Source organism: Panulirus ornatus, chromosome 53 (assembly GCF_036320965.1).
Source record: "Panulirus ornatus isolate Po-2019 chromosome 53, ASM3632096v1, whole genome shotgun sequence".
In the NCBI taxonomy this organism is placed as follows: domain Eukaryota; kingdom Metazoa; phylum Arthropoda; class Malacostraca; order Decapoda; family Palinuridae; genus Panulirus; species Panulirus ornatus.
The window spans coordinates 2,033,055-2,047,837 of NC_092276.1; the positions used below are offsets into that span (position 1 = coordinate 2,033,055).

At 47.5% G+C, this 14,783-nt stretch overlaps 1 protein-coding gene across 24 annotated transcripts in view; it reads left to right on the forward strand.

Moving 5' to 3' along the window:
• The window catches only part of Ih (hyperpolarization activated cyclic nucleotide gated potassium channel Ih), a 543,812-nt gene that overhangs the window by 342,439 nt on the left and 186,590 nt on the right, over positions 1-14,783 (forward strand). For all 24 annotated transcript variants that reach the window (XM_071692384.1, XM_071692376.1, XM_071692377.1 and 21 more), the window contains one exon: positions 6,834-7,658. In XM_071692384.1, coding sequence (XP_071548485.1) covers positions 6,834-7,658 — 825 coding nt within the window. The remainder of the gene's footprint in view (positions 1-6,833; positions 7,659-14,783) is intronic.

Here is a 14,783-nt window from a genome sequence, read left to right on the forward strand (position 1 = left end):
GGAAGATTAAAAACCATCAAAGATAGATGACGGACCACATTCTCATAGAGGCATGGAAAGCTCATCAGCTGGTCATATTGAGGTCAGGTCAACCTCTCTTGGACCAGGCCCTTCTGTCCACCGAAATGCTGCCTCCTCTCCTCTTTTGTACATGGATGATTCCGGTCATTGCTCTCGCGAGCTGGCTGCCCTGTCTTCCACCAAAGCCTTGGACGACTGGCACACGCGAGTGTCTGGCTGCTTCCCATAGTTTTTGTGGCGAGATCAGCCACACGAGGATTCTCTCCTCGAACTGAGAAGCTGTCAAGTTCGCCTCCGTTTTCTTGGTAACATTTCGTATTGCCTTCTGGCCATGATTTTCTTATTTTTCCCCCCACCTGTATGAGTCGAGGTCAGCAAACATCATAAGGAGCTCAGATCAGTTTTCTTCCTTCAGTCCTTTTCTTATACTCTTTATGTTTTCTCCCTTCCTTCAAGATGGCCACATCCGAGAATATCGTCTCTCACGATCAGAGAAGTTAAGCTAGGTCGGGTCTGGCCAGTGCTTGGATGGGTGACCGCCCCTCGAACACCAGACGCTGCCGGCAAATGACGCCGTGAGCGCTCCGCGTTATCCTCTGCCTGGCCAAGGGCAAAATCATAGGGACAGCTGACTCTCTCTCTCTCTCTCTCTCTCTCTCTCTCTCTCTCTCTCTCTCTCTCTCTCTCTCTCTCTCTCTCTCACTTGCCGTAATGCCTCCTCCCACGCCCCGTCCAGGGCAGCTTCACCCAGAGTAATGTCGCCACTTTACACCATCAAATTTCCTGTAGTCGGCGAGGTGAGGTGGGTGTGGGAGGGCGTCCCTGGGAGGCCTGAGGGAGGCGCCATCCGCCTAGCTTCTTATTATCATTCTCTACATCCCTCGACCTAAAAAGCTTATCGGCTTATCTTTCATCCCTCTCCCACCCTCTTCTCCGTTCCACACATCTCCCTCCCTCTCTCTCTCTCTCTCTCTCTCTCTCTCTCTCTCTCTCTCTCTCTCTCTCTCTCTCTCTCTCTCTCTCTCCAACTGCTTTCCGCCCTCACCCATCTCCTCGTCGTCCCACTCTCCCATAGTTCGCCGTCAGCGTGGACCCTCCTCAAGTCTCCCCCAGGACCCACACACCGCACCAACCAGGCAGGACCTCCCTCTGGTCCACCCTCAACATCTGCGACCATTCGTCTTTCTTCAGGGTCGCCTTCAGCCTCCCAGCAGCCCGCCTCCAGTGCCTCCCTGTGGTCTCAGGGTCGCAACGCCCTCCTTCTCCTCCTACTCCTCCTCCTCCTCCTGCTCCTCTACCTCCTCGTCCAACCTCTTCTCCTTTTCTTCGTTTTCTTCTTCTTATTATTATTCTTATTCTTCTTCTTCTTCTTCTCCTCACTCCTTCTCCAACACTCACCCACGCACGCGTCTCCCTCGCCAGCACACTATCCTCAGCCGACAGGCTCTCCACCAACACCAGCTGGGTAAAAGTGTGCCGCCCTTCCTTTTATCCCTCTCTCACTCGGAGCGCCACAAATTGTATGAAGAATTTGTACCATTCTGAAGCTGTTAAGAGTTCAGTACAGCTTGCCCGACTAACCTCTCTCTTTTTTTTTGGGGGGGTGTCGTTCGTCAGTTCTTGCGCGACGCCTTAAGTAGGGTAGAATACAAGAACCTGGTCACCACCTGCTCACGCGAGCCAATAGGGACCCCAGTGGTCACCTTTCGATGACCCACCTGTCGCAGATGGTTATTCGACATCTTCGATGACCCACCTGTCGTAGATGGTTGCTGAACATCTTCGATGCCCATCTGTCGCAGATGGTTGCTGAACATCTTCGATGACCATCTGTCGCAGATGGTTGGTGAACATCTTCGATGACCATCTGTCGTAGATAATCATTGAAGATCTTCGATGACCACCTGTCGTAGATGGTTAGTACGACTCTCACTGGGTTTTTAAGGAAAAAAAATATTCTTCTTGGGAAAATTAGTTTTTAAAAAAAAAAAGTGTTTAAAAACTTGAGAAGTCTGTCCTAAGTTCTTTCTGGTTTAACTTTTGGCCAGGAGAGTTGAAGTTATTTTTTTTCTTATGTATTTTCCTGGGTTTTATTTTTCTTGGCGTAGTATTGGTTTTAGGAATTCTCTTTTATTTCCTCGGAAAGTGTTGAAGCTTACGTATGAATAAGCAGAAGGGAGGAAATAGAACCCAAAATTTTTCATCATTAACTTCGTGAAAAAAAAAAGAAATAAAAGGAGAAAATGAAATCCAAAAATTTCATCGTTAATTTCGTCAAAAAAATTTATGAAAGGAAGTCGTAACGCATTTCTAATGAAGCTCACATCAACAGATTTCATCAGTCCTTAAGTAACTCTTCGACTTTAAAGGTTTCCTTTAAAAAAAAATAGAGGGGGGGTTGGAAGGACGACTTTAAACTACTTTTCGATCCGTTGGAAATATTTTTTCTTTTCTGGAGGAACTGTATTGATGATGTCTATCTCGGACCTACATGGGATATAGGTCCAAAGTCCCTTTTCCCCCCCATTTTCTCCAGCACACAAGGTTTCATTTCCTTATCCTTGTACAGTGTCACCTCCACTCTCTCTCTCTCTCTCTCTCTCTCTCTCTCTCTCTCTCTCTCTCTCTCTCTCTCTCTCTCTCTCTCTCGTCATTTGTAGCGCATCGTGTCCTCATTTCCTCGTTTTTTTTTCTTTTATTGGCGTAAATCTCGCCACATCTCCACCGTGATCGTGGCCAGAAAAAAAAAACAAGAGGACGACCAGTCTTTCCTTCTCATCGGGTTCGGATCTCCCTGTATGTCTCGGAGGACGCTTCGAACCACGTCCTCGGGCTGGTCTCCTCCTCCACCACCACCACCACCGCCCTCCTCCTCCTCCTCCTCCTTCTCCTCCTTCCTCCTCCTCCTCCTTCTCCTCCTTCCTCCTCTCACTTATATACATTCACGTCGGTGCAGAGATAATTCCCCACGTTAATCACTATCACTTAGACGAGGCAAGTCTACGCCTGACCTTGAGCTGGTTGCGGGGGAGGCGTTCCGCGCTTCGGAAATCCATTTCGAAGCTTCGTTATCCATTGTGATGATTTCCAAAGCTTCATTAGCGGTAGATTTGGTGTGATTTTCGAAGCTTCGTTATCCATAATATTGTAATGATTCCCAAAGCTTCATTAGCAATAGATTTAGTGCGATTTTCGAAGCTTCGTTATCCATAACATTGTAATGATTCCCAAAGCTTCATTAGCGGTAGATTTGGTATGATTTTCGAAGCTTCGTTATCCATAATATTGTATTGATTTCCAAACCTTCATTAGCAATACGTTTAGTGCGATTTCCGAAGCTTCGTTACCTTGAACTTTATATGTATTTCGAAGCCTCGATACTTTGAGTATTACGTTCCGACTGAATATATGAGCTTTTTCAATTATACTTTCCAGTCGTGCCCTAAAAGTATGACGGATCTGTTTGGAGCTCTGGTCTTCAAGGGTATGGAGGGTGTACGAACGAATGAATATGAGAAAAGACACGAAGGCAATGGAGATTTTTTTTTTTCATGGTCGGTGAATCTGGCATCGTTGTGTACCCAGCGAAATGCTTTTTTAACTCTGATTAACAAGTACGTCTAATTAGCATATTAAAATTGTTAGAACTGTTTGGATTAGATATACGCCTCTCTTTTTTTTTCCACCCCCTTCTAATTAATGAATTATTTGTTTTTGTTTGTTCGAGATTAAACAATTATGACGCACCAGATACGCCTCTGAGGGATCCGTAGAATGGTTTTGATGCCCTGAAATGTGTTTAATTAACTTCCCTAACTTCATCAGATCTAGATTTCTATCATTAGTCTAACTTCATCAAATCTACATTTCTATCATTAGTCTAACTTCATCAAATCTAGATTTCTATCATTAGTCTAACTTCATCAAATCTAGATTTCTGTCAGTAGTCTAACTTCATCAAATCTAGATTTCTGTCAGTAGTCTAACTTCATCAAATCTAGATTTCTGTCATTAGTCTAGCTTCTAATCAAATCTAGATTTCTGTCATTAGTCTAACTTCATCAAATCTAGATTTCTGTCATTAGTCTAGCTTCTAATCAAATCTAGATTTCTGTCATTAATCTAACTTCATCAAATCTAGATTTCTGTCATTAGTCTAACTTCATCAAATCTAGATTTCTGTCATTAATCTAACTTCTAATCAAATCTAGATTTCTGTCATTAATCTAACTTCATCAAATCTAGATTTCTGTCATTAGTCTAACTTCATCAAATCTAGATTTCTGTCATTAGTCTAACTTCATCAAATCTAGATTTCTGTCATTAGTCTAACTTCATCAAACCTAGATTTCTGTCATTAGTGATTGTGGTCAGTATCTAGATCATCTAGATCACCCTTGATCTAGGACGCCATCTAGATCACCCTTGATCTAGGACGCCATCTAGATCACCCTTGATCTAGGACGCCAGTGGTGGCTCTTTCCTGCCGTACTAATTACTCCCCTTGGATTCCCCCCCTGTGGGCGCTGAGCAGTGCTGGGGTTCCCCCGGGGTGGCGCGAAAGTCTCTCGCGAACGCCCCTGCCCAACCGAACGAACGCCATTCTCCTCCTCCCGAGACGCCAGCCAGCGCCCTCTTTCCGATGGCAATGGCCCATTTCTTTCTAAGGCGTTGGTGTGATCTTCATTGTGTCGGTGACCCCCCCTGCCTGGCTCGCCAGTGACCTCCTATACAGTGATGTGTACGCGCGAGCACACACACACACACACACACACACACACACAGCAATCCCCCGCAGTGCTAGTTTCCTACAGTGATGTAGTCCACCTGCAGTGCCAGAGTCCTCCACTGATCCGGGGCCATCCACGGTGCCAGGGTCTTACAGTAATGCAAGCCTTCTACATTGGCAAGTGACCCTTCTGAAACAAGCTGTAGGCCCGGCATGATGGTATACACATCCAAGAACACAAGAGGCTTCCTCGAGTGTCTATTGTCCTTTTAAGATTCCAGGGTCTTTCTTTGGGTTCCAGTATTGACCTGGAGATCCAGCGAAAGCTTCGAGTACCATTCATCAGCACTGCCATTGCAACTGAGTGCTGTTGCCTTTTCTCGAGTGCCATGTATATCCGGAAAAATGGCCATTGGCTATTTTGAAAAAAACAGTTCACCCATCTGTGGCGTCCTGGAGCACCAAGATGTCTCACCTACGTTATGGAGTGTCATGTATAGTGCCACAATGACGACCTTGATAGCCATAGACCCCCTTTTCAGTGGCACCCAGTACCTACGGCGCCACAAACCACTGAGAGGGTGGGTGAAACTCCTACACACACACACACGTTCTGACCTCCTCCCTACACCACCGCTGATACCAAAAAAAACACACCTTATTCAAGGAGTCGATAAAGGTGACACGACAAATAGGGCATTGGATGAGGAGGAGGAGGAGGAGAGGAGTATCCAAGGGTCGTAAATCATCACCACGCAAGGCCACAGGACGTGAGAGAAATCGGTGGGATATCGACTCTTGTCTCAGATCACAACGTGATGGTCTGTAGACGAGAGACAGACAGACAGAGAGACAGAGAGACAGACAGACCTACAGACAGACCTACAGACCTACAGACAGACCTACAAACAGACTGACAGACAGACAGACAGAGAGTTAGACAGACAGACAGACAGACAGACTGAGACGGTTACACAGAGGTACAAAGATACATACATCCCATGGTCCAAGCGAGAATGTTAGTCTAGCCTTAAAACAAACCGAGAAAGAAAATGAGATGTAGTCGCCTTAGAATTTGTTGAAGAAAAGGATACCAAAAAGGCAGAGAGAGAGAGAGAGAGAGAGAGAGAGAGAGAGAGAGAGATGATCCGGTGAAGGGAAAAAAAAAAGCAAACACCATTTAAAGGATAGACTAATTCAGGGTCCCGTCGTGTCCTTTTGTGCACGATGAGCGCCACAGACGGTACACGACCCCGGATCTTCCACTCCACTCGTCCCACATCCACTTGGACCAACACCACAGGTAGAATAAAACGAACACGAGTCTCCTCTATGGAAAAAAAAAGAAATAACCCACATACGTAGCATGAAAACGGGAAAGAGAATGTTAGAAAACAGGGCGAGGCTTAATACATCCACCTTGACCTTTGCAACGCTGCAACAGTAAAAGTTGTAATTGGGTTTTACGATAGACTGTGTATGATTCTGTTTTTTTTGTCCCCTATTTAAGTGTGTGTGTGTGTGTGTGCGTGTGTGTGTGTGTGTGTGTGTGTGCGTGTGTGTGTGTGTGTGTGTGTGTTCTGAACAGGATCAGTTAACACATGATTCTCATTTTTCTAGGTTCAGAAGTGAGTGTTTATCTATGTCACTATAGCAATATTTCTATATTCAAGGTTTTATATATATATATATATATATATAGGTTTGTTTTATGCTGTGTTTCTAACTTCTAGGTGACTCGTTTTTATGCTATGTTATGTTTCTGCTAAGTTAAACATGACTTATGGTATGTTATGTCTCTGCTAAGCTAAACATGTCTTATGCTAGGTTATGTTACTGCTAAGTTAAGCCTGTCTTATGCTATGTTACTGCTAAGTTAAGCCTGTCTTATGCTAGGTTATGTTACTGCTAAGTTAAGCCTGTCTTATGCTATGTTACTGCTAAGTTAAGCCTGTCTTATGCTATGTTATACAGGTGATTTACCTTAGGTATAGTGGCGTAGAGGTAGGCAGTCCAGGTCTTGGCTCGTAATGATCCAGTTGTGGACGATAACTGACACACACAACCCTTCCTTCCCTCACAGGGACAGCGAGCGAGAGTTGGGCGACTACCGCGATGCCGACCTCGGGTCAGGATCTCTGTCCGGCAGCGGCTCCGGTACAGCTGGGGGCGGCGTTGGGGGCGGTACAGTGGGCGGGCCCGGAGGCGGGACGGGTGGCGGCAGCAGCAGCAGCAGCACGGGCAGCGCAGTCATCAGGTCGAGAGGAGTGACGGGGAGCGGGGCGGGGTCAACCCCGTCAGGAGGTGGAGCTTCGGCGCCCGTGGCCAACGGAGGAGGGGCCAATGAGACGGGCGGGGCGCCGAGGGACGGCTCGTGCAACAACGGAGGAGGGAGCGGGGGGCGCCGCACCCAGCGCTTGCCTAGTCTTCGGCTGGCCAACGGGCGTGTGGCTGTCACGGGCCCGCTGACCGGCTCGGAGGAGGAGGTCCGTTCCCCGCGCTCCGCCACGCTCAAAGACGACATCAAGATCTCCGTTGAGACGACCACATGCACCGACTCACTGGTCACCGCCGTCGAGGATGAGACAGCCTTTGTGAACGACTACATCTCCCCCGAGATGAATTACCGCGATGTGAGCAAAGTGCACTTCGGGGGCGATGATGTGTCTCTGTACGGGACACCCAAGGAAGAGCTGGGACCCGGGCAGCTATGTGTCGGGGCAGCTGGGGCGCCGCCCGGGGTCGAACCTAAGCCTTCCTTCCTAAAGAACCAACTCCAGGCGCTCTTCCAACCCACCGACAACAGATTAGCCATGAAGCTCTTCGGATCCAAGAAGGCGCTCATGAAGGAGCGCATCAGACAGAAAGCGGCAGGGCACTGGATCATCCACCCTTGCTCCAACTTCAGGTGAGTACTGCACCTGTTTTCTGGTTCCCCATGTATACATTTCCCTCACAGGTGTGATAAGGGGCCTCTCTCACTGTACCTGTGTGTACCTGTCCCTCTCAGATGTGGTAGGTAACATATCTCACTGTACCTGTGTGTACCTGCCCCTCTCAGATGTGCAAGGGGACATCTCTCACTGTACCTGTGTGTACCTGTCCTTCTCAGATGTGGTAGGTATCTTTCTCATTGTACCTGTGTGTACCTGTCCCTCTCAGATGTGGAAGGGGACGTATCTCACTGTAACTGTGTGTACCTGTCCTTCTCAGATGTGGAAGGGGACATATCTCACTGTACCTGTATGTACCTGCCCCTCTCAGGTGTGGAAGGGGACATATCTCACTGTACCTGTGTGTACCTGCCCCTCACAGATGTGGTAGGGATCTCTTTCACTTTACCTGTGTATACCTGTCCCTCACAGGTGTGGTAGAGGTCCTTTCTCACTGTACCTGTGTGTACCTGTCCCTCACAGGTGTGGTAGAGGTCCTTTCTCACTGTACCTGTGTGAACCTGTCCTTCTCAGGTGGGGTAGGGATCTCTCTCACTGTACCTGTGCGTACCTGTCCCTCACAGGTGTGGTAGGGTAATTCTCTCACTGCGCCTGTGTTTACCTGTCCTGTCAGGTGTGGTAGACTGTCTTTTACCCCTGTCAGGTGTGGTACTACCTTTCCCACTGTACCGTCATACAACGTTATGAACTTCCATATGCTCTCCTCATTTATATCATCACACGAGTTATACCATTCACCAGCGACTGTTATACTGTAAAAATATTTCTCTACGTCTGTTCTGACATTTCTGTTGTTATGTCTTCCGGTTGTTATTTCCATACATCTTTCGAAGAACCGTCCACTATTGACTTTATCGAACTGGTTTAACAACTTTTAAAAGTTGTGACCGGGTCACCTCCTCACTCATCTCTCTTCCGGGGGGGAAGGGGACAAGTCTAAAGTCTCAGAACTTTCCTTGTACCAAAGTTTTCTTAATTTTAGCATCATCTTTTGCTGCCTTCGTTTGGGCCATCTCTCTTAGCTCTTCGTGCCTTTTTTTTTTCAAGTATGGTAACGTAGCGTATTGGCCGTAAGTAAGTAGGATACCAAAAACTTACAGAAGGATTTCCCTCGATGGTATTCAGTTACTTATTAGCTTGACAGTTTGTGCTTTATTCCCCCTAACTACTCTTCCAAAGGTGAGTCTCCCGTGAGAGAGGTTTCTGGGGCGATGTTTACTCTCAAGTCCCTTTCGTGAGCACGCAGACTCCTCGAAGCTTATATCCTGCTCCTGCTGCTGGTGAAATGATGTCTGTGTCGAGGGCTTGAGTTCACTGTGTTCTGTCTTCGTTATGCTGCAAGCATTTGCCTACATTGATTGTCAAAGGCCGTGTGTGAAACTGGCTGTTTCTACTGTACGGGGAGGGAGTGTTACACTCGTAGGACCCCATCTCTTCTGTGTATGTGCAAGTGTATCTGTATCTGTGTGTGTGTCTGTGTGTGTGTGTGTGTGTGTGTGTGTGTGTGTATGTGTGTGTGTGTGTCATCTCAACTGAGAGTTTATGAGAGCGGGAGGGGCTCTGGCAGGCACAGCAACGCCCTCTTCACCCAGATAACAAATTACTCTCGCGTTTGTAAACAGTTCATGAGGCAGATTTATACATTCCTTCCTTTTCCCATCATTACCATCATTCATCATGGCTTGCTCCTCTGTATCTTTTCTCCCTCTTCCTCCATCCATTCTTCTCTCGGAGCGTCTCCTTCACATCCATCTACCTCCCCCTTACTCTACGTCCTTCCTGGTAATCCATCTAGATGTATTGAATCTTTCTCTATATGTCTCAAGGCGTATAACAGCACGTTATCTAGATATACTGATTTTCCCTCAATCTGTTTCATGATGTTAAGCACTCCATCTTGATATAAACGTTCTCCTTCTATCTCTCAAAGAACATCACCATTTACTCCATCTCCATGTAGTGGTTGTCCTGTCCCTCTGTCTAAATCTTAGGATATCACTCAGGACTCCATCTAGCTACTCTGATTCTCCATCCATCTATCTCAGGAAGTCGCCTCGTACTCCATCTACATATACTGCTCTCCTCTCTCTCTCTGTCTCAGAATGTCACTGGTCTCTCCATCTATTCATCCTCCTTCTCTCTTAGCTCTGCCATTTTAGGGTCTCTCCAGGTGAGCCGCTAATTCGTGCCACCTAGATGGCCTTCACCTGACTCCACTTCCACCAGTGTTTGCTTCACATGACTCCCGTCCCACTAGTGTTTGCCTCACCTGCCTCCCGTCCCACTTGTGTTTGCCTCACCTGACTCCCGTTCCACCAATGAAGCTCTCACCTGACCTTCACCTGTGCCTCTCTCTTCCATTTCTTTCTTCCATCTCTCCCCTCCATCTCTCTCCCCTCCATCTCTTTCCCTCTCTCTCTCTCTCTCTCCCCTCCATCTCTCTTCTTCACAAACACCATCTTGATTAACTACATCTTTCCATCGCTTCCCTCCTCCTCCTCCTCCTCCTCCTCCTCGACCCCTTGCGTTGCCCACCTCAATTTCTTTCTTCTCAGCCAAAACGTATATTTTTCACCCAACCCTCATCATCCCACGACACCCACCACTCGTCTCACCCATCACCCATCCCTCCTCCTGTTACCCACCACGACCGTCACCCACCTCACCTCCACCTTAACACACACACACACACACACACACACACACACGCACAATCTGCATCCGCCTCGCTAGCTGTTTATTTTTAATCAGCAGATTTAACGCTCGACTTCCCTTCGAGAAGGGATTCGATGAGGGCGAGAACGAGCTGCTGTGTTTAGTCAATCTAGAGGTGTTTCCGCCGTTCGCCCAGAGACAGACTGGAATTCATGCTCGGGTGACGGATACATTGCGTACCGTCCCCCATATATCACCCTCCCCCCGTTTCATCTGTGGTGGGAGGACTGGGTGTTGGCTTCGGTCCGCCCAAGTGCAGGTTCGAAGTTCCTCTTGTGACCTGGAAGCTCATGAACGCCCTTCATGTCGATCGTCTACGTTCGTATACGGAAGGAGGAACGTCAGAACCCTAAGTTTGCTTCGTGTTTTGCGTCATGTATATTGCGCATATCCCTCAAGCAAAACGTCCCTGATTTGCGTACCGGATGCGTCCACCAGAAGCCGCTCGTTGGACGCCGGTTCGAACCGGTTCGAACAAAAGGTTCGGGCTTATCATCGGATAGCTTGAGGAGCGTGGCGGGTTATGGCAGTCTTGGTTCGACCACGGGCAGTTCGAGCTGGACTGAAGCAGTGTAGACGGAGGGGGGGTACTTCGTTCACCAGGGAAAGTAACACAGGGGTCCACGTACCGAAAGAAAATGGTTTCCGGTTAGCCACCTGCTGTCTCAGCTGGTGCTGGAGGGGGTGTTCAGCTGTGGGAACGGGAGCGGACCAGCGTTGCTAGGTCCGATCCGTCACAACCCCGGGCGAAGACGCGTCGCTGATGAAAGACTCAGCGATTGTCGCGCCCAACAAACCCCCGCGACCTGCGGGTGCCCATGGGGTAGTGGAGTGGAGTGGGGGCGGAGATGCTCACGATGTAAATAGATCCCCCCAATCTCCCCTCCTCCCTCCACCCCTGTAAACTCCTTCTCTTGCTGTGGATTGTAAATATTTCCCCCCACCCTACGCGTCTCGTTCGGTCTTTTGAGACGCCGAGAAGGTCTCACCACTTCGAATAGGGGTTTTTAGTTTCGAACCAATGTATCCGAGAAGCGCCGGAGAAGGTCGAGCAGCCTAGCAACGGGGTCTAGAATCCTCCTTTCCCCCCCTCCTCCCTCACTCCTCCCCCTCACCCATACTGTTTAGACCCACAAAAAAATATAAGGCGAGATCAATATATCACATGTTAGTCTATAGAGGTGAAATTGTTTATGTCTGCGTGCCGGGGGGAGCGACCGAAATAGCCAAGTTATCATAACACTATCTGCGGATAAACTGTTTGAGCGGCTCAACCTCACGTCTCTCTACAGGAAAGTGTGGGTTTTTTTTCCCCCCTCTGTGGATTCGAACCCACGAGTTAGTGGGTATACACGAGTGGTGTTCTTCATGAACTCCCAGGCTAAGAACACGTCCTCCAGTCCTCGTGGCTCTGTGGCGTACATAACCTGGGCCATCTGTTAGGCTCTGTTCGTCGACGAGAGAGCCAGGGCCACAGCCACCTCCCTCCCTCCTTCCCTCCTCTCGCACCACAGACGTACGAGGAAGACGAGCTGGTCTGTCCTGAGGACGCGTCTGTGGAAAGGCTTCCCGTACGGACGACTTGGGTTATTAAGGAAGGGCTCCACACACACACACACACACACACACACACACACACACACACACACACACACGGGTCGTGACATTAAACTGGGCCACGGCCACAGCGCCTGGAGGTGGGGGTCCTTCGCTACGCCACGGCCACCGCTGGGGTAAGGTCAAGGGTTCAGCCAAATCCTTCGGGATAAAGGTCGAAATAAGGTTATGTTATAGAAGCCACATGATATATATATATATATATATATATATATATATATATATATATATATATATATATATATATATATATATATATATATGTATATATATATTCATATTCTTTTCTTTCTTTCATACTATTCGCCATTTCCCGCGTTAGTAAGGTAGCGTTAAGAACAGAGGACTGGGGCCTTTGAGGGAATATCCTCACTTGGCCCCCTTCTCTGTTCCTTCTCTTGGAACAGACCTTTATCTCCCCGACCGAGGAATCCCCTTCTTGTCTGGCTCCCACAGCTCTCAGGAAGCAGTCCAAGTCCACTGAGGAGGTATAGATAGACAGACAAACAGACAGAGAGATAGACAGAGCACCCTCTCCGGTCTCTGAGGAGGTATAGATAGACAGACAGACAGACAGAGGGATAGACAGAGCACCCTCTGCGGTCTCTGAGGAGGTATAGATAGATAGACAGACAGACAGAGAGATAGACAGAGCACCCTCCAGCTGTCTACACAGCCCAGGTTTCTGTCTCACATCAACATGCCATAAGAGGGGGAGGACAGGGCGTCCGATGAGACCCTCCATCCTTGCCAAGACTGGAGACATTTAGCCACATCCGGGAGGTCATTTCTGTACAGTGGTGACGTGCCTTGAAACCCCCGCGAGCGTCTTTTTCGTGTCTCTCTGTGGAAAGAGAAGAAGACACAAGGGTTAAATTTTCCCCATTGAACGATCACTCGTTACGGAGGGAGTACTCGCGCTTCATCTCTCTCTCTCTCTCGCTTCAAGAGACTGGATGAAAGACGTTGTTGAGAGGGCTCTCTCTCTCTCTCTCTCTCTCTCTCTCTCTCTCTCTCTCTCTCTCTCTCTCTCTCTCTCTCTGTCTCCTCCTTGTCTTTTTAGGGATGACGGATGTGGGTCGGTTGAAATGGTTCGTTATTAAGTGGGTTTGGTGGTGGTGGCATTCTAGTGGAGTCGTGGTTTGGTTCTGGAGAGTCGTAGTTTGTTTCTGAAGAGTCGTGGTTTGGTTCTAGGGAGTCGTGGTTTGGTTCTAGGGAGTCGTGGTTTGGTTCTAGGGAGTCGTGGTTTGGTTCTGGAGAGTCGTGGTTTGGTTCTGGAGAGTCGTAGTTTGTTTCTGAAGAGTCGTGGTTTGGTTCTAGGGAGTCGTGGTTTGGTTCTAGGGAGTCGTGGTTTGGTTCTGGGGAGTCATGGTTTGGTTCTAAAGAGTCGTGGTTTGGTTCTGGAGAGTCGTGGTTTGGTTCTAGGGAGTCGTGGTTTGGTTCTGGAGAGTCGTGGTTTGGTTCTAGGGAGTTGTGTTTTGGTTCTAAAGAGTCGTGGTTTGGTTCTAGAGAGTCGTGGTTTGGTTCTGGAGAGTCGTGGTTTGGTTCTAAAGAGTCGTGGTTTGGTTGTGGAGAGTCGTGGTTTGGTTCTAAAGAGTCGTGGTTTGGTTCTGGAGAGTCGTGGTTTGGTTCTAAAGAGTCGTGGTTTGGTTCTGGAGAGTCGTGGTTTGGTTCTAAGGAGTCGTGGTTTGGTTCTAAAGAGTCGTGGTTTGGTTCTAAAGAGTCGTGGTTTGGTTCTGGGAGGTCATGGTTTCGTTCTAAAGAGTCGTGGTTTCGTTCCAGAGATTCGTGGTTTAGTTTTGGCATTTACTTTATAGTTTTCAACGTCTGTTGTCGGGGGCTCTTAATTCTTACTTGAGGGAGGGAGGGTCAAATATCGTACCGGAGGAGGGAGGGTCAAATATCGTACCGGAGGAGGGAGGATCAAATATCGTACCGGAGGAGGGAGGGTCAAATATCGTAGCGGATCCTGTCCTTCCTTCACACTTCTGAAAGGTCGTCCTGGTATGTACAATAAGGATCCTCACGGAGGTTTTAAGAGCGACTAGTATATAGAGATGGCATCTGTGGTAAACCTTAAGGAAGTCTTCAAACACTTCCACTTCTGTCATACAATTATAGGAATTTGATTTGGGTTTTCGATTGATTTTCTTTTTTTTTCTGGATCTCAAATGGGTTTTGCCAAGAGACCTGTTGGCATTTCTGGAATTGTGAAGGAGGTTTTGCCGTATATATATATATATATATATATATATATATATATATATATATATATATATATATATATTTCCCAAAGGCAATAGACTGAAGTCTTAATAGAAACTTCGTTATTTTCGTCGATAGATTGTCTTACATTTGAAAATAGATTCTGTCATATCATATGACACTGATTCATACATTTCTTACGTTGGAAAAAAAAAAAGGGAGGAGGAATTCCGTCATATGGCACTGGTAAATAGTGATAAATACGTTTCGTTCCATGTAATCTGTCACGTCATATGACACTTGATCCATACGTCTGCTACATTTCAGACTTCTCACTCGGTCCTATGACACTCGTCAGTGCGAAATGAGTCCAGGGTTTTAGATCATCCGATGATAATAAAGGAGTCTCATCCCTGGAAGGGATTTTAGTACATTTATAATAAAAGAAAAGAATTATATAATCGATGATTCAAATAATTGATAATGTAGATAATCGATCATTCTTGATGGAAAGATTGGGATAATTTCGGAAAAAAAATCGG